The 26,262-nt window shown below is 31.5% G+C and overlaps 1 protein-coding gene across 5 annotated transcripts in view; it reads right to left on the reverse strand.

Annotated features, from left to right (window-relative positions):
* DPYD (dihydropyrimidine dehydrogenase) overlaps nucleotides 1-26,262 on the reverse strand; it is an 845,662-nt gene that overhangs the window by 636,196 nt on the left and 183,204 nt on the right. For all 5 annotated transcript variants that reach the window (XM_079105431.1, XM_079105432.1, XM_079105430.1 and 2 more), the window contains one exon: nucleotides 13,785-13,946. In XM_079105431.1, the coding sequence (XP_078961557.1) occupies nucleotides 13,785-13,946 (162 nt within the window). The remainder of the gene's footprint in view (nucleotides 1-13,784; nucleotides 13,947-26,262) is intronic.

Raw genomic sequence — 26,262 nt, forward strand, 5'->3', positions numbered from 1 at the left:
ATTTAATTAGTAGGATGATGTCTAGTTAATTTTGAATGCTTGTATGAAGAAAGATTGCTATTTGTGCATCCAAAAGTAAGTTACTTTAAATTATATGCTTCTAGTAGAGGCTTCTTTGTAATTTTCCTTGTAACCAGCTTCTTTTTAGAAAAGAAGTCAAAGCAAATATTGAGTAGACACTATTCAATGCATGCACCCTTTCAAAAGAAATATACTTAGGCTACCTGACAAGCAATCTTCCCAACAATTACAAAATGGATAACAAAAGTGGGAACTGTTATTCCTATGTATTAGAAATGAGGAAAACTTCATTCATATTGTGGCAAATATTCAGTTATCAAAATATTAATGTATGATTTTAGTTTTTATGCTCTGTTTCATCAATTTTATAAAAAATTAAATTTTACCCCTCTTCTCCTTCTGTGTTCTCTTTCTAGCTACCTGAGATGAACACAATCCATTTATACATAGTCTTTTTCTTTTCCGCTTGAACACACTGAACACCACAAACTTTCATGTGAAAAAATGAGTGGCTACGAGGCTGGGGATGCAGCTCAGTGGTCGCATAGTTATCCAGCACCTGCAATACCCGGGGCTTAATACAAAGCATGAAAGAGAAGGGAAGGAGGAGAGGGGAAAGGGGAAGGCAAGAGATGGAAGGAGAGAGGAGGGGAGGAGGGTTGGCTGTACCCCACAGTTGGTCATCAGAAGTTGTCAGTCACATCTAACTACTTTGTATTTAGGGCTGAGGATATAGCTCAGTGTTGGAACACTAGCCTATCATACCCATAAGCCCCAGCTTCAATTCCCAGTACTACAGACAAAACGGCTTATCTAAATTCTGTATAATTTCTATTGTGATATACTCTTTCACATAGTCACAAATATTTATAAATTTCTAAACATAAATTTGTTTTTATTTTAACAATATTCCTATATTTGATTTCTAACTTAAATGTGTTACAAAAAAAGGAGTCTGTTTCTATTGATTTGACTATAATACACATTTATCAGTCACTATTTCTGACCTAGCATCAGTTCAGCTTTGATAAATGAATGCATGAAAAGGATGCATTCACCTTGTATAAATCAGGTTCAGGAAACTATACATTTCTTAAATCAATCTAATAAACTTTATTCAAATAAACCTGATTACTTTGGATTAAGGCTATGATATAATTTGCATATAAGCTTAGACTTTTTTTTTATCATTACTTTTCTTTTCCCAAACAACTTTGTCAATAACAAAAATAAAATTTTATGTCCATCTTAATTTAAAAATCTCAAAATGACTTGTTACTAGTTTGCATCCAATATTTAATTATATTCACCACATTTTGATGATTGCCTTGCTGTTTTCCATTCCAAATTAGTTTCCTTCATCCTAAAGAATAACCCTTAGTAGGACTTTAAAGAAGGTGAATGTTAAACTACCTTAGATATAAAATGCCTAAAAACAACATTACTAATTGTTAATGGAGAAATAAAATTCTTTATCTCAGACCTTTAAAAATGTCATTCTTTTAGTTGTTGACATCTGTTGATGATGATGGGGAATCTGGGGTCAGTAATTGCCCTTTGGTTTTAAAGTAATGCCAAAGGACATTCTTCTGTGGAAAGGTTGACTCCCCTCTTATCATAATTGTTTCATAACATTACAATAAGCATGTGTTCAGGTGAAGTACTTAAATCTTTCCTTCCTTTACAAAAATCACCTACCTGAACTGCTTTAAGGCTGTTTCTCTGCCAATCTCTCTCTGCTTCAGGAACTTTTTTTTTAAGTGTATATCTGTGTCTTCCAAGTGTCTTACCTTCCGTACTATACCTCTCATTACTTTATATTCTTTATTTGTTCTGTTTGAATTTCTCAGATTTTTTTTTTCTTTTTTTAAGTCCAAATTTCAACTTTTGTTCCACCTGCCTACCTTTTTTTTTTCACCTAGTACTGGGAAGTCAACTCTGGGGTACTCACTATATCACTATCACTGAGCTACAACCCCAGTCTTGTTCTTCTTTTTTTTTTTTTTTTTTTTTTTTAGTTTTGAAACATGGCCTAGCTAAATTGCTGAGGTTGGCCTTGAACTTGTGATCCTCTTGCCTCAAGTAGCTAAGATTAGAGGCATGCCACCACACCTAGCAAAATTTAGCTTTTCCATTGTGATTTTCTGTGAGGCCAATATTTCTAGTTTGTTTTCTCATAATAAACTCAATATCATATTGTTTCATCATTTTATCTTACTTTGATGGATACTGTCTTGTTAATTTAAAACTGAATATATTATTTGTGTTTCATTAGAATAAAGTTATTTCCTATCAGTTGAGTTTTTGATTATCATTAGTGACCTTAGTTTTCTAATGTAGTTTCTTAATTCTTGTTACATATTTATGCTGATAAAAGTTTTTTCTCTTGTCTTCTCACTTTCCTTTTGCTTCTCTGAAGGTAGGTAGTGGCTTCACCTAGTCATACTCCTTTCCATCTCCCTCCATAGACCCAGATCTTTATCAGAGCCAAGGCTTCCAATCCCGAGGTAATACTACAGGCACTTGCAGAAGCAAGTTACTATGTCACTAGGCATGTGCCCCAAACACTAGTTATATAGTTTTCTCTACTTCTGTATGTAGTTTTACAGAAGTCCCAAATCTGTACAGTAATTGCACCTAATTTTTAAACTGTCTACCAGAGGTAGGTAAGTCTAGTAGTGTGCCATGGAGGAAGATTTTTGTACTTATTTCCCTAGACCACTCAAACTCCCTAGCAACTTTTCACAGTTTATGCCAACACTAGCAGAAAGTGACTCAAGTCTCTTCCTTAAAGTTCAACATTTCTTTTCCATTTCTGGTCCAAAAAAGTAACTACCTTCAGTTGTTATTTCTGTGTGTGTGCATGCAAATGTATTATGTTTCATTTATAATTATTCTTTAGAGCAAAATGAGTGATTTAAATGTTAACTCATAACATGACTTTCACAAGTGATTCATACTGGTATAATAACATCAATTTATACTGATTCATACCACTATTTGTGAAATATATTGTGGAAAAAAACAAGTTAAAGTTCTTAAGACTCAAACCAATTTAAGTTCATCAACTCAAAAAATTAAATTTTTCAAAAAAAATAATTAATAGTAAATAATCTTAACCATTCAAATTTGGTAGATTTCAAAGTTACTGCCCCCAAATCCCATTACCTTATTTTTATGTTTCAAAGTGCTGGAGTCTAGCATTTTTCTTTTTAAAAAACTAAAATATTGTGATGGAAATCATTCAGCAATTCATCTAATCCAATCCATCGTTATGGCAGCACTAAGTATTTTTAATTGAATTAAAGAATTTTGGAGACAAATGTCTAAAGAATTTTGGAGACAAATGTCTAAAGAATTTTGGAGACAAATGTCAGATATTTAGTGAAATCCATCATGACATATTTCTTTCTATTAATTACTGCATTAAGACTGAAAGAAGAGATACAAATCAAATCTTAACAGAAATTCTGGTATTTGCATACCAGGAAGCCACATTTCACCAGAATAAAAATTACTGATTTTATTACTGTTAATATCTATTTTTATCCCTATTTATGTCTCTCAGAAATAACTAAGTTTTTGGTGTAAATGCATGTTAACAGAGTTTATATACTATTGAAAATAATTTTTTTAGATAGTAGTAGTAGTATAGAGACATTTTATTCAACGTGGTACAACTTTGGGGCAATAAGGCCAGTGTGATATATTATTAATCTAACAACTATTACCTAATCCATACCCTATGTATACATGACCTTCAAGAGATATTAATTATAAACATTGGATATTGTTCATTATCATGGTAATTCACATTGGTTTTACATTAAATACATGAACTGGTAGCTTTTATTGACTAGCTTGTCAAACTATATCACCGATGTTCAAAGCTCATTCCTAAATTTATCACATATCAGTTATCACAAAATCAGACTTATGCTTTCCAAATTGAAATAAAGCTATAGGTAAATGTTTTTTAAACTTCAGGACCCTTTATTATATCAGGTGCTTTCCAAATGTCCATAATGACATTTTTTAGTAGTGCTTAAATAATTTCTAAAAGAAGCAGCCCAAAATTTTATTATTATAAGTTCCACAAAAACCTGGATTCTCTCCAATAATAGAATAATATTTCCATGGTCATAAAAAGAAAAGAAAAAGATAAAAGCTCTTTAGTAATATGCTTAAGTAAATTATCTATTTTTGTATGACCAACACATATGACTTTGTAATTTTCTTGATTAACAAAATATCAAGGAGTTGTGAGGTATGTGATAGGTGCTACTCTGAACTCAGAATCAGAAAACCTGGGTCTACATTTATGCCTATTACTACTGACTAGTAACATTTTCTGAGATTTTGAAATAATGGGAAGAAATTCCAAGGACTAGCTTCATATTCTAGATCATCCTCTTACTATACGGAGGTTTTATAAGTTAATTAATTACATGGAGCCTCCCTCTACTCACATATAAAAGGAAGACAATAACGTTCAGTTGGAGGATGATTTTGAGGATTTGTTAAACACTAAATAAAATACTTAGCATTGTATCCAAGAGTTTTTTTAATGTTAACAATGATTTTTAATTAGTTTGATCCTTAGATTTTTTTTATGTCCCGAATAGAAAAAAATTACCTAGCTTACAAACATTTTGGGGTGCTTATATACATTTTGAAGTGAGATATCATAAAAATGCATGGAGGAGCTATGCAGCTACACACAAATGCTAACTGGAAATGAATCACATCTGTGATTAGTGTACTATATATCACTTCTTATTTTCTTTTTGTCTGATACTTTCAATTGTTCTAATAAGGTCTAATCACCTTCAAAACCAAGTGAAAAATAATAATGAAAATTGGGTTCTTAGCCCAATATTACCATTGTAAATGTATGCCTTCTTAAATTTACTGTGAATTTTCAATTGGTGACTTTTTCTACTTTCTGAGCAAAACTACAATATTTCTTGGCACCTGTAGTATTTTGTTTAGTTGGTGTTTTGGTCAGTTTTTTCGCCACTGAGATGAAAGATCCCAACCAGAACAACTGTAGGGGAGGAAAGGTTTATTTAGGGTCTCATGGTTTCAGAGGTCTCAGTTCATAGCAGACTTCATTCCTCGGAGCTCAAGGTGGGGCAGGACATCATGGCAGAAGAGTGTACCAGAGAACCAGATTACATGATGATCAGGAAACAGAGATAAAGAGACCCCACCCATCAGATACAAATATGTACCCCCATAGCCACGCCCCCAGTGAGCCACTTCCTCCAGCCACACCCCCTGCCTCTAGTTACCACTCAGTTAATCCCATTAGGGTCTAATCCACTGATAAGGTTGAGGTTATAACCCAATCATTTCTCCTACAATCCTTCTTGCACTGTCACATGTGAGCTTTTGGGGGATACCACATTTAAACCATAACGGTTTGTTTTGCTTTTGTAAAACAATATTTTTATTCTTAGACACTTATGCTAACTAGACATAAGTCACATCAGTGTCAGTCAACTTTTCATCTGTGTGACCAAAATACCTGACAAGAACAACCTGGAGGACAAAAGGTTTATTTTGGTTGACAGTTTCAGAGGATTCAGTTCATGCTCTGCTGGATCCATTGTTCTGAGCCTGAGGTTAGGCAGAACACAGCAGAAAGGCATGGTGCAGGTAATCTGCTCAGTTCATTATCAGCTGGGAAGCACAGAGAGGGAAGGAAGGGGCCAGGAACAGAAACAGTCTACAAGGCTTCATCATCTAGGCCCAGTGATCTCCTTACCCCAAACATGTCCCAACTGCTTATAGTTTTCACCAGCTCCTGGTAAGTTCATCCAAATTATTAGTTCATCAAAAGGATTAAACCACTGATGAGGTCAAAGCCCTTATGATCAAATCATTTCTCCTCTGAACACCACCATATTGTAGAACACATGATTTTTTTGTGACATCTGGTTCCAAACCATAGCAATATTTTTGCATTTTTCTGTTATATTTTATTTTGATTTATATTTAACTGATACGTAAAAACATTTAAGGTGGTATGAATTTATTTTGATACATGTGTACATTGTGTAATGTTTAAATGAATTCAAACATACCTATCTCCTGATGGTAAAAATATTTACATTCTTGTCTTCTAGCTTTCTGAAATATACAATACATTGTAATTATTTATAGTCAGCCTACTTTGCAACAGCACACCAAAACTCCTTACTCTTATCTAACTATAATTTAATACCCATTGGCCATCCCTTCCTATCCCTCCCCCCATCCCTCCTATTCATTCCACCCTCTGATGAACAGAATTCTACTCTGAACTTCTATGAGATCAACTTTTTTAGCTTCCATGTATGAGTGAGATCCAACAGTATTTGTCTTTCTGACTGGCTTATTTCACTTAAAATAATTATCTCAAATTTTACCCATGTTGTTGCAAAAGGCAAGATATCCTTATTTTTATGATTGAGGAGTATTTCCTTTTAGTATGACATATTCTTTGTCCACTCATCACCTGATGGACACTTATACTGTTTCCATTTCTTAGCTACTACAAACAGTGCTGCATTAAGCAGGAGTACAGATGTCTCCTGACATACTAATTTCATTTCATTTAGATATACACCCAGGAATGGAACTGCTAGATTATAGAGTAGATTTACTTTTAAATTTCTAAAGAACCTCTATATTGTTTTCCACAATAACTGTAAAAATTAACATTCCCATCAGTACTATATAAGGGTTACTTTTCCTCCAAATCCTTACCAGCACTTATTATCATTTGTTTTTGATAATAACCATTCTTCCTGAAGTGAAGTGATATGTTATTGCATTATTGTGATTTTGATTTGCAATTCCCTGATAACCAGTGATGTTAATTATATTTTCATATATCTGCAGGCCATCTGTATGTCTCCTTTAAGAACTATCTACTTAGGTCTATTGCTCATATTTTAATTGTTATTTATTTATATATTTATTTTCATTATTGAGTTTTTTGAGTCTTCTATATATTCTGGATATTGACTCTTGTCAGAAGTATAACTTGCACATATTTTCTCCCTTTCTGTAGGTGGTCTCTTTGCTCTGTTGATTATTTCCTTTGCTGAGCAGGATCTTTTCACTTTAATATCATTTCATTTGTCTATTTTTGCTTTGTTTCCTGTACTTTGGGGTCTTGCCCAAATCATCATCATCTTGCCCATTCCAATGTCCTGAGGTTTTATCCATGTTTTTTTGTAATATTTTCATAGTTTCAGTTCCTACATTTATACCTTTAATCCATTTTGAGTTGACTTCTGAAACTGATGAGAGCTAGGGGTCTGGGTTTCTTTCTTCTGCATCTGAATATCCAATTATTCAATTTTCCCAACAGTATTTATTAAAAGTACCATCATTTCTTCAATAGATGCTCTCAGCAATAGGTGTTCTTGTAAATTTGTGGAATATCCATTGGTCTAGATTTGTGGCTTTATTTCTAGTTTCTCTACTCTGTTCCACTGGTTTCTGTGTTTGTTTTATGCCTATACTATTATGTCTTGCTTATTGTCAATTTATAGTATATTCTAAAGTCAGGTACAGTATAATGCCCTCTGTTTTTTGTTTTGTTTTGTTTTAAGATGGCTTGGACTATTCAGGGCTTCCTGATGTTAGACACAAATTTCAGGATTGTCTTTTCTATTTCTGGAAGAATGTCATTGGTTCTTTAATAGGATTTGCCTTAAATGGGTAAGCTCACTTGTGTATAAGATTTTAACAACAATGATTCTTCCTACCCATGAACATGACATATTTTTACATTTGTGGGTGGCTTTTCATCTATTTGGTTTAATTTGCCCCTAGGTACTTCAATGTTTTTTGGTAGGTATCCTAAAGGACATTTTTGCTTTCTTGATGTCCCATTCAGATAATTAGCTATTGGTATGTAAAAGCTAATTTTAAATGTCAATTTTTTTATCCTGAAATTTCCTTAATTTCTTATTAGTCCTAATAATTTTTTGGTGGAGTCTTTGGAGCTTTTTACATATGTCATCTGCAAACAGTGACATGTTGACTTTCTCTTTCCCAATTTCAATGTTTTTTTCTTTCTTTCTCTTGCCTAATCACTCTGACTGGATATAAAGTTAAATAAAAGTAGAGACAGTGGGCGTTTTTTTAACCAAGTCATGAAAGAAAATAATGTATTTCTGTGAAACATCTGTTTCTGTTTTTCACCTTTTAGTATTTTGTTATTTGTATGGTCTTAATTAAACTTTGCTATGTTCCTTCTATACCTAATTTATTAAAGGGATACTGAATTTTATCAAATGCCTTTTCTACCTCTAGTGAGATGATCATATGATTTTTGTCTCTCAATCTGTTGATGTGTCCTATCACATTTATTGATTTGTGCATATTGAACAAGGACCCATAGTTAGAAGCTGCCTACAACAACACTCAGTTTCTAATTAATGTTCAATGTTTGGTTAATTAATTGAATTCCTACCTACTGGAGGTTTATTACACTGAGTATTCACAAAAGCCATTCACTTGGGATGGTTTTATTTGGTGTCTGCTGCACTGAACTAATCATCAATAATATCCTTGCTCATTCTCCAAAGTATCTCCATCATTAAATTAACTTTACTTATAAAACAATCAACATAACATACAGTTAGAGTATGAGTATCCAATCTCATATTTTAGTTTATGTAGACTCATTTTTTTGGTGATTAGTTTTAATTTTGGCCCTGCACTTAATTTTCTCCTTTTCTCTCCATTTTTCTATTTGACAGATGGGGGTGTTTCACAGAAATACATTATTTGAGAAAGGGTATGCAATCTATATTGTTGATTATGATACATCTCCTCAAATATAATCATAGAAGTCAAAAGTTCAAGACATGAGTCATCTCCATCTCCAAGTAAAGGAAGGATGGAAATAAGATTTGCCTATTAAAATAGTCATATACTAATTTGAGTGAATATGTTTCTTCTTCATTTACAATTCTTCAAACTATTTATCTTAATGTTTAATTGAAAAAAATTAATGAAACTAAGCAATGAAATTTTCCTTAATTTTATCTTATAACACATGGTTCTTTGAATTGCCTTAGCATATTTTTATTTCAGTTTTACTAGTCAATATGACTTCAACAGTGTCTACCCTGAATAAAAAGTTAAAATAAATACTTACAGACCCTTGGAAAAATACATTATTTAAGTCTACAGAATAATATCATCCTCATGTTATATAGTAAGGCCCAGGAATAGTCAAGAAAATTCTCAAGGAGTGTAAGAATCAAAACATCCTATAAGACATCAAAATGTATTATAAATGTTTTTTTACTCAGCTTTTTCACTGCTGTGACTAAAAGACCTGACAAGAACAATCTTAGGGGAGAAAATGTTTCAGAGATATCAGTCTACAGAAGGCTGGCTCCATACATTGGGGCTCAAGGTGAGGCAGAATATCATGGCAGAAAAGTGTGGCAAAGGGAAGCGGCTCACATGATCCGAAAGCATTCAGAGGCTCCACTTGCCAGATACAAAATATATACCCTAAAAGGCATGACCCCCCCATGACCACCTCCTCTAGCCATACCCTAATGGCCTTCAATTTCCACTCAGTTAATCCCATCAGGGGATTAATTCAGTTAACTGGGTTAAGGTTCTCATAACCCGATCATTTGTTCTCTAAACCTTCTTCATTGTCTCACATATAGCTTTTGGGACACACCTCAAATCCAAACCATAACAAAAATTTAACAATTAATAGTTTATATCACTGCATGGATATACAGATAGATCAATGTGAAATAATAAGCCACCCCTCAAAATATAAATAGATAAATTCATACATATGATCACATTATATGAAACTGGAGTCATTACGAACCAGTCTAGAATAAACTATACCCATAAATATCTTGGAGTACTAGTTTTTTCATATAGAAAACAGTCAAGTACTTGCTGAATGGGTGGGTTTGTTATATATTTATATTTCTTTATCACAACTTAAATCACATGATAGGTAAAGAATACAAATTAAAAATTTGGTGACAAAGAAACTGAATGGAGAAAAATCAAAGTGCTTCCAAATTTCAATATTCACTGTAGAAATCAACAATTATTTCTACAATTATTTCTAGGGTACATATAAAATATAGACCACATTCAGCAATTAATCACAGTGTTTGATGGGGAAGGAGCTATAAAGGCATTTACTGCTTTTTTATTACATATGTTTGTCTTGAAGCAAAAGAACAAAATAAATTTTGTCAATAACATGAAAATTTTGCATTTATTTCTTGCTAATAGGGTAAGAACCGGGTAATTCAGACAAGATGTTGGCATGATTTGAAAATGAGATGCTCCCCCAAAGCTCCTGCATTAAAGCAGGAATGTTCAGAGGTGGAATGATTAAATGGTGACATCTATAACTCAGTCAGTCTATTGTAGTTTGAATGGGTTAACTGGGTGGTAACAGTAGGCAGGTGGGCTGTGTCTGGAGGAGGGGGGGTTACTGGGGTGTGCCCTGAAAGGGTTCATCTTCCCTGTGGCCCCTTCCCTAATTTCTCTGTGCTTTTCAGCAGTCATGTCCTGAGCAGCTTCCCTTCACCTGGCCCTTCTGCCATTATGTGCTGCTTCACTGTGGGTTCAGAGCAATGTGGCCCACTATGGAGTAAATCTCTGAAACCATGAGCCAAAATAACCTTCCCCTCCTCTCACTGTTTTTGTTGGGTATTATGGTCACAGCAATGCAAAGTTGACTAACACAGAAGTGATATTCTTTAAAAAAAAAAAAAAAAAACTGCTAAGAGATACAATAAAGAAAAATCTAAAAAGTAACTTTTCTCAATGAGTTACTTGCTTTAATCTGTAATTCCATTTGTCACTTCCATTAACTAAAATTACAATAACTAAATAAATATACAGTGCCAACAGGTATATATCATACTAGACAGTATATTTAGTATTAGAAAAAAATCTCATAGAAAGTTTATTTGAAAAATACTGTATTCAGATACCAATTTCAAAATTCAATTTATTCCTAAAAAGTCAGAACTGAGGAAGTAATTTCAAGTACCAATTTTCTGGCCCTCATTCACTTTAACATTAGTTAAACATTAGAAGTTTGAAATTTTAAATGTAATTTTTCTCGATGCCTCTATAATTCTCTAGTATTAGTAGCAGTGAACTGGTTTGACATGCAACTAGTTTTCTATTTAAAATCATTTTGTCAAATTTTAGGCAATAGGTAAAAAGCTCATTCTCATTTCTTTCTCCCTTTCCTACAATTCATTAATTAAATTTGAGAGGCAATGAAAATCTAGTTGGTCTGTTAAACGCAATGAAAATATGAGTTCTTAAAAATTCTATTAAGTACTCAAATGCTTTATAAAATAAAACTTTCAATGGTTGTATCTCTGCAGAGAAATTAAAAAACCATCATCAGATTAAAACCACAAACCAAACTATTATTTCCAAGTTATTTTACTGAAGCTGTACTATTACAGGATTACAATATTGCTCCTAGGACAAACTGCCTCCAACAGAGTCAGAATCAGTCTTTCATTCCAAAAGCAAACAAAAGCATGTGAAGCAAGATCACAGTCATCACACTGAAGATGTGGGAATAGCAAAGGGCAATGAAAACACAGGACAGGAGCAGTAGGGAAAAGCAGCTGGCCTCCTGATTCTACTGCAGGTATCCTTTGTGCAATTTATTCTTTTCCACTACAGTACCTCCCAATCACAAGTTCGTGTTCAAATTGAGAAGTATAAGGTATAGATCTAACCAAAAATGGCAGATCACAGAGTTGATATTTTAAAAATCATGTATAAGTTATAGGAAAAATAATTTTTTAAAAAATTTTTATTTTAGTTTGCTTTCCTAACCTTTGCTTAACTTGGTGGAAATATAGATTTATATTTCTTTAAAGGTCAAAAATCAATCATTGTTTTATCAAATAATCAAAACATAAAATTATTTGCATCATGTTATACATCAATTTAAAATACTCCTGTCAAATGTCCAAATAATAATTATATTTTTTGATTTATACTTTTTAAATGAATTTTCTTGTTGTTCATATTTTTCATATCTTAATAACAGCTTTGACAGTGAGGTAAATTTAAGTAGATCTCACACTGACCTAGGAAATATAGGACTTTGTAAAACAGGTACCCTTTACTAGCTAACATTTAAAAAAACGATAATGGAAAACTTTTATATGTAGTTCCTCCAGGGATATATTTATTTATTATTTCATATTTAAAGTAGTTATATCAAAAGTACAGAGTACAATTGGAATGAAATAAGAGGATAAATTCTTTTCTAAATTTCTTGATTAACTTCACATGCATTTAATACTGTCCTAATCTATGTTTAACTCTCTTCATTAGGTATTACTTATGGAAAGTCCTAACTGTGGTCACACGGTGAATTTTACTCAGTTTCTAATGAATTCTGTACGTGGAAAGGGTATGTTTGAAGATCTTAAAGACCTTCAAATACAGAGACTATGTTTTACCAAGGGGTAACAAAAGCTCATTAAAACCAAGTGAAGGTTCCCAAAGGGATAGTGTTTCTCTTCTCTTTCTCCTCTCTGTCTCTTCTCTTTCTCATGTCCAGAATACTTACTAATGAATGATATCATTTTAACGTGTTTAGTTTTGAAATGTAGTGTTAGCTCATAGTAATATCACATGGTCTTTCATTTACAGCATCCTGTGAACTTTTGCTCTGGTTTAATAAAGAGGCAATAGGTCCTCAAAGGGAGATCTGGAGGAATTCAAGTGAATCTTGTCCATCAAGTAAGGATTTTCTCAGGTTATAAAGATGATACTTTGCACCGGTCATGTAAGTGTAATGCAGTTTTGAATTCGGTAAGAAAAGAAATTAGATCCAAGAATTTATTGCAACAACTCACAACCTCAAATTGTTTCTATTTTCTTATTCCCATGAGCCTTTCCATAGAATTAACCTGTCAGAAAGCAGGGAGGGAATAACCCTGATTTATTCCTGAAAGCAAAGTGAGACTTAAGGTTCAGACATATTATAGGAAGGGGTCTAAGGCAAACAATATGTTTTGTTTAATTTGACCAAAACAGTAAGTCATTAACTAAAACGCTAGTTTAGGCACATGTTTAATTCAGTCTTCTAGCTAACTAGTCCCTTAAGATTATAAAATCTTACTGTAAACCCATATAAGCTGATCATTTAAATGATACATGGGAATTGTTAGTTGACTCAAAATAGGAGACAACAGAGAGCATAATGATGCACCAGATAATCAGTAAGTTACAAAGGAGTCATAAAAGAGAAACCCAGGACCAAAGTTTATGGCCTTAAGTATTAGGGAAAAAAATTTTAGCTTCATTTCATTATAAATATTTATTCAAATAACAGACCTGCTTCCAATCTGTAAGATCAGAGAGAGTTTCATGGAGGAGAACTGATTAAAGAAGACAGCCTTTTCATAATAGGGTCTCCTTGCTACACTTCCATGAGTGAGTTCTATTTTTATATCATCCATTTAATATACTTTCAAAGCATTTTTATAACCTGCTGGGATTACAACTAATTTGATATATGGTTTTATAAACTTTCATTATTATAGCCAAGTTGTTGAATAAAAACACTGCTTGTTATAAAATCATTTATCTTTCAGTTGTGTATCACACTAAAATTGCTGAGAATTAGAAAGCACCAAGGATTAAAGGTATGTTTGGTGGTAGAGAAATTATGTTTGGCAGTAGGGCAGGTAGAACCACGTGCAACTCTTACATACCTCAGTAGCAAACTGCTGGAGCCCACCAATATTAATTGGTCCTTCTTCAGTGGCATACAAGTTGCATCCTCCTACACAAAGATCCGAAGTAGGACATACCATTCCACAAGTAAGACCAAGTGGGTTGTCAGAAAAAATCATTTTAGCAGCTCCATAATAATTCTGCAAAATAAAATAAAAGTTATTTTGTAACAATGTACCTTAAACATCAAGCATGACTAACATCTCTTCTGTTAGATAACTGGACTGAAGATCAAGATGTCAAGATGTAGATAAGATATAGATATTAGAATATTATTCATCATTAGGAGCCATAAACAAACAACTAAGAGTACCTGAAACATAGAAATATCTATTATACAGTATATTGATAAAACTATAATCAATTTCATGAAAATAAAATTTAAAGAATAAATATCTATAAAACATTTTACTCATAAGCCATTTTCTTGCTCTTAATTCTTCTTTTCACTTTTAACAAATATAAGTCAGGTAGCATTGCTTGAACAAGCTTAAAATCTGTTAAATTAACAATTTAAATAAAAAGATCCTCATCTATGTAACTATATTAAAAACAGTCAGAGATCTCCTTCCCTTCATGTTGCCTGGCTTATCTGGGGATATTTATTTTATGACACTCTGTGCTGATTAACAACCTTTGGAATCATCCCAATAACCAAAGACACAGATGAAGAGTATTTTACATAGACTCCAACACCTCAACAAATTCATCTTTTCATCATGCCTTTCCTTACATTTTACTATTATAGAATAGCTTAGAATGCTTATTTTCTCAATAATTTTTAGAGCCTAATTTGTTCATAAATTGGACAACTGCATTATTATGTCCTTAATAAAGAACAAATGATAAACTGAATATCTGGAGTAAATATTATAATTCCTCTAATCATAAGTAAACATTGACACTGACTAGTATCACTGAAAATTGTGAAGTATATAAAAAAGGAAAAGTTTGAGAAACTGTAATAAGAGGAAGGAACATAAGGCACATAAAAAATAAATGTAACATTGTATCTTAGAAATGATACTAGATCAAGTAAAGAACATTATGTAAAAATTCAGAAAATCTGGATAAGGTAGGAATTTTAGTAAATATTGTATCATTGGTTGTAACAAATGTGTCATACTAATATAAAAAGTTAATAATGAAGATTACTACAGGTATATAGGGGAACTCTGTAGCACTGTTAAAATTTTTCCATAAATCATAAACCATTACAAAAATATTTTAAGAAAAGAGTGAGTAGAAAATATTTGACATGATGGTATGAATACAAACTGCTTTTCATTGGTTTTGTTTAAGATAATTTTAAGGATCTTTGAGAATATACACATTACTCCTCTGAAGAAACAAATGAAAGTCCTTGAACACAAACACAAATACTTGGTAATACACACAAACATTGGTAATAATTATAAAAACATCAATGATGTTCACTATTTGTTGACTTAGTACTTCTCAGTACTTAGGAAGAGCTTCATCTTATCCTCAACCATCTCTCATTACATAACCTATGGAGTACTCAATTGAAACTTTATAAATACAAAAAAAGACAAAATATCTGATAATTGAATTATGAGAATAAATAGGAGAAATGGGTTATCAATAAATTAAAGTTAAAAGAAAGATTTAAAATAATCTTGATATAAATTTAAGAAAAGAAATAAAATGGAAGGAAACTATGAAAATATCATCAGAATACTGGAATCTATGCAAAATGAATAGAACTGTCATTCTGAACTAAATATTTAAAAATAGAACTTAAAATAGGCCTTTAACAACACTCACAGTGGCTTAACAATATTGACTTGTTTAGTGTGGCTCCCCAGCAACCAACAGTTATATGTGACATGTAGAATGACTCTTCATTTCTAAATGCATAGTAGGAATGTGCAATGAAATGTAATTCATAACTAATGAAACTGAGGTAGGAAAAGCAGACAATTGGCCAAGGATCAAAGAGAAGGTAAGTAATACAGTCAAGATTCATACAAAATTATGTTGTCATAATAAGACTTGGTACAATGTAAAATCTAGTGAAAGTGCTCTTACTCAAGTAAAATATGGTCTGGCACATACACATAAAGAAGCACATATATTGTTTTCAATATAAGTTTGTGGGCACATAGATAGCCTATTACATTATAAAACATGTTTTATACTCAATTAGGGGACTTTTATTTCATAATTCCTTTCATTGTGGTCTTTCTGTAGTGCATTTTCATGACATTGGATTAGGTAGTGGTTTCTTACATATAACACAAAAACCAGCAACAAAATTGCATTTTATCTAATTAAAAACTTTTGTATTTCAAAGGGCACTATCAAGTAAATGAAAACAGAATCCACAGAATAGGACAAAATATTTACAAATCATATATATGATATGGGATTTGTATATAGAATATACTAACATTCACAACTCCATAATACAAAAAAAGTAATCTAATCAAAAATGAGCAAGAGATCAGAAAATTTTTTTTTTCTAAACTGGATATCTAAGTGGTCAATAAGCACAAAAACAAATGCTCATAATCATTAGCCATGAAAGAAATGCAAATCAAAACCAAAATGAAATAACACTTCTCATTCATTTGGATGGCTACTGGTAAAAAGGTAAACAATAAAAAGTTTTGGCAGTGATAGTGATAAAGGGAAACTGGAGTGTTTATACATTGCTGATGTAAAAAAACAATTTAGTAATGATACATGCTTTAATGAGGTAATGATAAATAACATGTATGAATCTTGAAAAGACTACGCTAAGTGAAAGAAGTCATTCAGAACAGACCACATTTTATGTGATTCCATTTTTATTAATTGTCCAGTAGGAAAAAGTATACAGCCAGAATGCAGAGTAGTGGTTTCCCAGGGCTGGGGAGTCTGGCAGAAAGTGGAGAATGACTGATAATAAAATAGGGTCTCTTTTTGAAGTGATAAAAAATATTCTGAGATTGTGATTGTTGTTATAACTCTGCAAAAATACTTTATCAAATTAAACTCATTTACATAAACAGGGTATGTGACTTTTATCTCATTTTGTTATATTTTATAAAGTGCTTTTGAGGTAACAGGAATTATTTAGACAGTTCAATAAAATGAATATTTTGTTAAGATTGTTAGATTAGATACAAAAATAGACAATGACATAACTTTCCGAGTCAGTCTATTGTTCTTTTTCCTAGAAAACTAAGTAGTACTTTGGTGTCCCTTGTATTCAGACAATTATTTAGTATGATAATAAAAGGATAGAGTCATCTCCTTGGTCTAATTGATGATTTTGGATTATTTTACTCAATAGTGGCCAAGAAGAACAATTACTAACTTTTAAAGTTAATCAGTCTGTTCCTAAGTAGACATCCTAGGTGCTGCCTAAGCCCATTAATCACCTCACTAGTAACTGTAATTGAGCAGTTAATCACTGCTAGTGATAATCTCAGTCATTGGTCAGTGTTCCTTCCTTCTCTCACTTGACATTTTAGGAAATCTGACAGGATTGATTAATAAATATTTTGATTGATTCACTGACTAAAAATCATATTGCCTAATTAGAAGTGTCCTTGTAACACACAATAAACAAACAAACAAATAAATATCAAAGAAATAATATAAACTGACCATGCACAGTGGTACATGCTATAATCCCAGCTGCTCTGCAGGCTGAGGCAGGAGGATCACGAGTTCAAAGCCAGCGTAGGTAACTTAGTAAGGCCCTAAGTAACTCAGTGAGATCCTGTCTCTAAATAAAATACAAAATAGGGCTGGGGCTGGGGCTCAGTGGTTAAGCACCCCTGAATTCAATTTCTGGTACTCCCCAAAAAAACAAATGAGGTAAACTAATTAAACACCCAAGCATTTTTCCATAAAAACACTGATTATTTCATGAGCCCAAATTTGAGTTGCAAAATTACACATAAAATGATAATACTAGAAGAAAAAGATATATATATATATTGCATAAATACAACAAATAAAATATTTTAAATTATACTTATGGTTTATGATTTGCTGTAGCTGTCAAACTACTAGAGTCTAATATACCACTGCATGTCATCAGACATGAAATTGCCTAATAATTCTTCTACATTCCCATGAAGACAAATGTAGCCCTTGAGCCAAATCAAAATTTGTAGGAAGATTTTATATTTTAAAAGTTAATAATGATTTATGGGATGCTTTTTAAGTCAAAAGCATAACATGTATTAAACAACATAAAAAGCAAATATCCGTTCTCTGGCTTGGAGATGCTTCAGCATCACAGAAGGAGCCATTCAGATTAAGGTATTCAGCATCAGCTTTAAATGGGTGACAATCACTCTGGGTGGAAGAGGGCTAAAAGATGAGACAGAATGGCATCTGCATTGATAGAAGTAAATATTCATGAAAATTCCAAGAAGAAATTGGTGTAATCATTTGGCAATATGGTTAGAATAGTTCATTTACTTAGGAAAAGATGAACAGATGATTAGAAAATTGTGCTTACACCAAAGTTAAAGATTTTGTATTTAATTGAATATTTTTTAAAGAAGGGTTTCAGTATTAAGGGATTAAGTAGGAAATTACTGAAGAGATAATGTGAAAAGTCTCAGGAAGGGACTGGAAAGACAAAGAATGTAGGGAAGATAGTACAAGGATGCCTAGAAAAAGGGAAGCATCAGCATGAATCACAGAAAACAGAAGCATGGTTTTGAAAAATTGGGTTGAGCCAACAATCAACAAGGATTCAGAGGTCACATTGGCAATCCACTCTCTCAGATAACTGTGAAGGTACGTGGGCAACTCCATTGTTTAGAGATCTGGGTACTCAGAGTTGAAGACATTCAGAAACCTTTTAGAAGGGGAAGGCCTCCTCAACTCTTTCCATAGAGAACACGATCAATATCAATTCTCTCTCATAGCAAGTGGTACAATTTCTTGAGTCCTCCTTCTACACAAGAGGCGTACTTCTATTCTGTGAGCTCTTCAACCTTTTTAAAAATAAAGGCTAGAAAATTTAAATTGAGAAGGGTACTTTATAGACACCCCAGTAGTCTCTTTCTAGAAAATACACACCACTTCAACTGGTTTCTTCATGCTATTCAATCAATCACAAGCATTTTAGTGTTCCATTGTGGGAAGAAAAATGTACAGGGCTATGTTAAGAGGGATACAAGATAAACACCTGATCTTTAGGGCACAGAGTCATTTTAGGCATAAAATGTGAAACTTTCATTTCTTCTTTTAATACAAATATAAAAGAGAACGGTGATATTTGAAATGGTGGTTGTTTATAAATCAACACAAAAGTATTGAAACAAGCCCATTAATTTAGTCATATTTGGCAGGTATTGAATTCTCGATGGGTCCTTAATATTCTTAAAGCATGTTTTTGGCACAACACATGCAATTTAGGTGAGTTAGTTTTAAAATAACTTTGATTCTTCCCTTTTTATTTTAAAATTAAAGCTTAAAACTACATTAGTGTCATTCCTCTACAGTTTAATGATTTTTAAAGTCATTATCAGAAATAAAACCTCAGGAGCCAGCTCTCCTGTCATATGGTATAACCAATTTAACAAATAGTCCTATCATATTCAGGCCTTCATATCACTACAAGATTATCAATACAGCTGGTGGATTTATTTTAAAGTGTTCTTCCTTCTTCCAGGGACAGTTTTCACAGATGGAAGCACCCTTCGAAGATAAACTCCAATCTGTTGCATTTAAAAAATACACGGGCTAAACTTCAGTAAGTTTGCATGTGTGAGAAGGGAGAATTAACATTACTTATATTTCTGGCTTAAGCTCTCTAATGATAAACATACTGGTGTACATTAATCGAATATAAAATATCATTAGCAGCAGAAAACAGAGGCACAAAAGCACTCACACTGTCAAGCTGTCACCACTCTCAGTGTACAACCTATAGGTCTTCAGATATCTGGCAAAGGTGATTAGAGATACAACATGAACAGAATACACAGAAATGTCTGCCCTCATAATAGTCACAATCATATAAGGACAAATGGGAACAGAAGAATAGGTTCTGCTAGTTTTATTCTCAAAAAATTGTTTTCATAGCTTACATATAGTAAATTTTAATACATTTTATGCAACATAATTAGATTTTTAGAGCTATGAATTTAGTTTAACTGGTCTTGATTAAACCAAAATGTGTAAGAAAACTACTATTTAACTATGGGAGAAAATAATTTTTTCTTGCCCTAAGAAAAACACACTCACACAGGCTTTAGAGTTATATACACTCCTATATTTGAGTCCTGCGTAAGGCATAGTAAAGCAATATTATGGGTAGAAGGAAATGTGAGATCTCTAAGTCTCAGTTTTACCACTTGAGAAATGCAGATTAAAATGCCTTCTTCACTAATAATTACATTATGTGTTTCTTTGAAACTGTTATGTGTATGATGCTGATTTCATAATGTAGCACAGAAAATTTAATGGACTTAGGTCATCACTTTACCCTCCCCCTTAGAATTTTTCTTCCTAAAAAAGGCTTTCTTCAAATGTTAATCTTATGAGTTTAAGACTTTAATATAAGGGAGCTTATGTTAGGAATTAGAATAAGGGCAGTAATGTAAATAATACTAGAAAGTACAGAGAGAAAGGGAATATCAATTTACAAGGCCATTAAAAAAACAAAAACAAATGACATGAAGGTCTGAAAATTGAGCATAATAGTTTATAATAGGTAAATAAAATAGTACTTCTACTTCTCTTATTTTGTGTACCCATTCTCCTTCTCTATATAATGAACTTATTAAGAAGTTACAATTTTCCCCATAAGTCACTCAAAACAACCAAGTATATGTGTGTACATATACTCAATCATTAATCATCAAATATGAAAGATCTTTTGACAAGCCCTGCATACGTAAAAAGAATCAGTATTATATCCATAACATTTTAAACAGAATAAAACTTTTATCTATACCCAAATTCATCCTTTTCGAACTTCATTATTATTACTCAAAGAACAACAAATAGTTTAACCAGTATTTCAGCTATTTTCCAATTAAAGGAATAATGCCAGAATGTTCTTCATCTGTATGACTGTCTTCTGATCAATGTGTTTGTATATACATAATGGTTTTGGATTTTTCTGAAACGTGTAATTTATTAATGTTTTTATTTTATTAAGGTCAGAGATCATGTAAAATTTACGATCCTTGCCTGTACACAGGAAGTTAAAATACTAGAAACGGTCCTGATGACCATTTACTCAATAATCCACTAGTATAAGATGCAAAGAGGATAAAAGGCCTCATAGTTTTTGAATGAACAATTAAAGAAAATACTATAAACATCTGTTGTAAAAGTGTAAAACACACTTTATCCAGAGAAAATAATAAAAATAAAATCCAATAGTTTTTATGAAAACTTTAAAGAGATTATATGATTTTCATTCCTAATGGGTTAAAAAGAAAACATTAATATGGAAATAAGAGGATGCAAGATTAGTTAAAGTATGACAGGATCTTGGTAAAGTAATTTATCTTAGTTCATGATTTAATTAATTGACAACAAGAAGAGAGGGTGGTTTTCTACATCTAAAGACCAATTCAAATATATAAACAAAGATGTCAGAGCTAATGATCATTAGAGCTAAGGAAAAACAATTGTTTAGAATTCTTTAAGAACCATTTATAAATGCTTTACAACTTACGAGCAAAGGAGAATGTTTTAATTTGAGAAATTATTGAAAGGTGAAGAGAGACTAATGTTGACAATCTCTCATTCATGTCTTACATTAAAAATAACGAAGGGAATGGGGCTGTAGCACAGTGATAGAGTGCTTGCCTACCATGTGTGAGGCACTGGGTTGGATCCTCAGCACCAAATCAAAATAAATAAATAAAATACAGTTATTGTGTCCACCTACAACTGAAAAATTTTTGAAAAGTTTTCTCTATTATATTACAAGTTTAATTTTTCACTAGGATTATTTTTCATTTCAACCAATTAAACTGTACATCTTCATAAAGATAACCAAAATTATGGCGCAAATATGATTCTTTTTATTTGAACAGATACACAAACACATACTACATAACAAAAGTGCATTTGGTTTTTAAGATTTTGATGTAGGAATTGAGTATCTGGATGTATTATTATAATTCATATATTTCCACTTCTTCATTGATGTTATACAAAAGAATAAAGCTGCATACACGTGCTCCTAACCATTCATCAAACAATTGAGAATAATTTCATCTCTGATCTAATTTAAAATTGACTGTTTCTAAGTTTGATAACAAAGAGAAAAATTGGAGTTTGCTATCATTGTTGGTTTTCTTGGTCTGTTTAAAAATTGTTCTAAAAAATAAAGATTCATATTAATTAAATTACTTAGTCCTCAATAACAAATACAGGTAATAGAAAAATTATATACTGAAGGTAAAAAATTGCTCAAATATTTTCACCTCAGATTTTAAAGAACATCATACACAGAATACATATATATGTATGTACACCATGTATACACACATATACACAATAGTATTCAGTGGATACAAAACATTCCTCAAAAATTCTCCTTTCCAAATATACATGTGAAGATTTTTTAATAATCACATAAACTTGGTCACTTGGTTATTTATGCCATTATCAACTGTAATTTCACACCATGATTTTCTTTTGTGTTAAAAAAAAATCTGTTGAAAAAAGGACTATTTCTTGAGGGTTTGATCTTTATTGCCAAGAATATAAGAGGATTCTTAATTGACAGAATGGTGTAATATATACAGCAGTGTGTTATATTATACATAGATATGGATAGATTTCTCAATAAAGTATCTTTTCAAAGCCCATCAGTTTAAACCTATTACTACTTTCAAAAATATAATTAGTATTGATTGTAATAATTTAATTAAAATTCTTTAATTTATCAAATTGATTTTCAAAATACTCAACTCAAATTTCTTTAACATGAAGTCCACCATGTTATACATTTTGCCTAACATTCCAGATGTTAGTAGTATTTATAGAGTTTTGTTATGATAACAAATAAATTATTTAGCCCTTTATATTTCAAAACTAATTTATGACATAGATATTTATTAATGTGTAGAGTGTAGTGTGAAACAGACAAAAGCACACTAGACAAGAATTCTGGAATATTTACTTACAAATTCAAGCAACTGTATGATCTGGGATAATCAGCCTTACTGGATTTAAAATTTCTTTTATATACCATGAGATGATTAGCTAGATTAAAATTCCTTTTGGTCTAGATTCTATTACACTGATTTTTACTTATTAATATTAGAAAAATATCTAAAGTGTTTACATGTGTACAAATGCACCCATATGTGTTTATACAAATTATTCTTTGTCTTGAGATTACTAAAGAAAGTTACAATTTCAATTTAATTTACAGAAGTACACATTATACATCATTAGTCTACTTCTAGAATAATTTAAATTGAATATTTACAAATGTATAACCACAAACAATATATTACTTCTTTCATATAAAATCGACTTCACACATACAATGAAAATATTTTCTTATTTATATGAACATTACTTTCCAATTCCATATTGCTTATGTTTTGTAATTTACAATCAACTAAGATTTGCTATGAGTAACAAGCCTTTTCAGATTTAAACATCCATGTATAGTAATGAAACAAATTTGAAGAAAAGCAGTGACCATTATGTCAGCTATGATTAAAGGTAAAAATGTAACCTTTTAAAATCTCAAAGACATATATTACCAAACAAAACAAGATAGATTTTACATAAGCATGAATGATTCAATAGACAATGTTATACCCATCTATCTTGTGCTGCACATTAATTAAGACATGACATTTTGAAAATAATATCACAGGCCATTGTCTTTAACACTAGTAAATTTAGTATTCTACAATTTACCAGATTCAATACTAGGGAGTTATATATTAAAATTAAAGGCTGGATTCTGGAAATTCAGTTAATAGTTACAACAACTGATAAATTAATTAGGCAAGATGTGCATACATTTGCATTAGCAATTTGAAATTAGTATTTTATTATTGTCTGAACATGGTGCTCAATAATAATTCTGTAGTTTCAGTTTATAAAGCTAGTTTTATATGTAGAGAAAAGCGACAATATTTTGAAAATACCCATAACATTGGGGATGGTTATAGTCAATGATAAAATAAATAGCATAGTAATTAAAACAGCTTGGGTCCTCTTACCTACAGATGGAACAAACAAATAGAGAATTGGAAAGATACACAAATAATTATGTAAGTAAGTACATAATGTAAGTAAGTACATTTCAGATTAGTGTAGAAATATATTAACAAACTTTTACATATTAACAAACATTTATAGCAACAAACTTTTTAAACTATCATTTGGTTAAAAAAAAGACTGGGTCTTTCAATCTTAACAACATAGTAAAAATTTAATATAGGGTCTGCCATATATTACTTTGAAACCTCACTGCTTAATTTTATCTTACCATTAAATTTTAATTTATTATTATTATAAAATGTATATGTTTATTGTAAGAAGTAAAATAATATGGGTATTTATGAGAAAAATTTTTTATAACTCCACTTTACCCAACCCCAAATTTTATCAACGAAGGAAACAAAACCTTAATTCTGATATCATCATTAATTTTTCAGACTTTTTTCCTTAAAAATTGCATTGTACTATTCATATTACTACGCAACTTGTCCTTTTTAACTTAATAGGAAAACATTTCTAATCAAAAAGTATAATACATTTTTAAGAACAGCCTCATGAAATTCCCTAATATAAACATAGTCTAATACATTTACCTGATACTGGAATTATTACCAGTTTTTTTGCTACTTCAAATGATGCTACAATTGCTTCAGATAACATCATTGTACACACAACCATTTATGTAGCAGTGTTTTTATTTATTTCCTTAGGCAGAATACATAATTAACCATTTTTTGTAAAAGTCTTTCTATTTTTGTCATAATTTTCAAACATATATTCTTTGTATGAGTGTTCTTGTTTCATTCCTGCTGATCAACACAGAATATCATTAAACTTTTTATCTTCAACAATCTGATGAGAGGAAATTGATATCTTGTTATGGTGTAAATATTAGGTGTTCCCCAAAAGATCATGTGTGAGACAATGCAAGAAGGTACAGAGATGGAAACTGGGTTATGAGAGCCTTAACATAATCAGGGATTTAATACATTGATAGGGATTAACTCTGTGTTGACTATAGACAGGTAGGATGTGTCTTGAGGAGGTGGGTCATTGTGGAGGACATTCCTTTGGTATATATTTTGTGAGTTGAGTTTGGTCCCTCTTTGCTTCTGTGCTGTGATGTCCTCAGCCATATTCCTCTGCCACACTCTTCTGCCATGATGCCCTGCCCCACCTCAGTCCCCAAGGAGAGAAATCAGCCATCTATAGACTAAGAACTCTGAAACTGTGAGCCCCAAATAAACTTTTTCTCCTTAAAATTGTTCTTGGCAGGTCTTTTGGTCACAGCAGTGAAAAAGCATACTAAAATAAGTCTCATCATTTGATTTACATTTTTTGTCTAATATGGATGTAAGACAGCCTTAATATGGTTATTAAGCATTTACATTACTACTTCTATAATATTATAGTGTTTGCTCATAGTTGCCTTAAAGGTCTCATACAAATTTTCAGTAACTCTGATACAGAGATGATAGCACTTGGCCTAAAGCAAGCATGGCAAATAATTCTTCAGGTGGTTTCAAGTTGGGTTTTTATTTGAAAATACCTTTTAAATTTTATGTAATAAAGTTTGCTCTCATACATGATTTATAGCTTCTAGTATTTAAAATCTTTAAACATTAATACTTTTTAACTACTTGGTAGTTTAGACTACCTGATATATACTTAAGATGATGACCTGATTAAGTTTGTAAAAGTCAAAATTATTAGTCATTTATTTAAAAACTATTCATTTCCCACTAAACTCACATGTTCTCTTCATTATATATTATGTACTTGTATTTCCTTCATTCTATTTATAGACTTTCACCTGTCCCAGTTCTGTGTAATCCATTCCAAAACTGCAGTGTTTGGATGATAGTAGCTTTATATTGAGTATCAGTATTTGATATGAGAAATCTTTTGGGTTTGATTTTATTTTGTTTTTGATTTTCTTTGGCTTTTAAAAATTTCTTTATTCCATATACCTTTCCAATCACTATTACAATATTTTGTAGAAGTCTCCAAAATTTTGGGCTTCTAAAAATTGAGGTAGACTACTCAGTTATTGTTAAGTATTTTTTTTTTTTACTTTTCCATATGAATTGAGAACCTATTTTCTGTTCTGATTGTTCTAATTTTAAAATTAAAATTATAGGTGTAGTATTTTTTAACAAACATCTCTAATGAGCACTTGAGTAAGTATGTCCAAGGACTAAAAATGACTAGGCAGTAAGTAGGCTTGAGAAACAACTGGAATCATCTCAATGATATTTGCCAAACCTG

The sequence above is a fragment of the Sciurus vulgaris genome (assembly GCF_902686455.1).
Source record: "Sciurus vulgaris genome assembly, chromosome: 1".
In the NCBI taxonomy this organism is placed as follows: domain Eukaryota; kingdom Metazoa; phylum Chordata; class Mammalia; order Rodentia; family Sciuridae; genus Sciurus; species Sciurus vulgaris.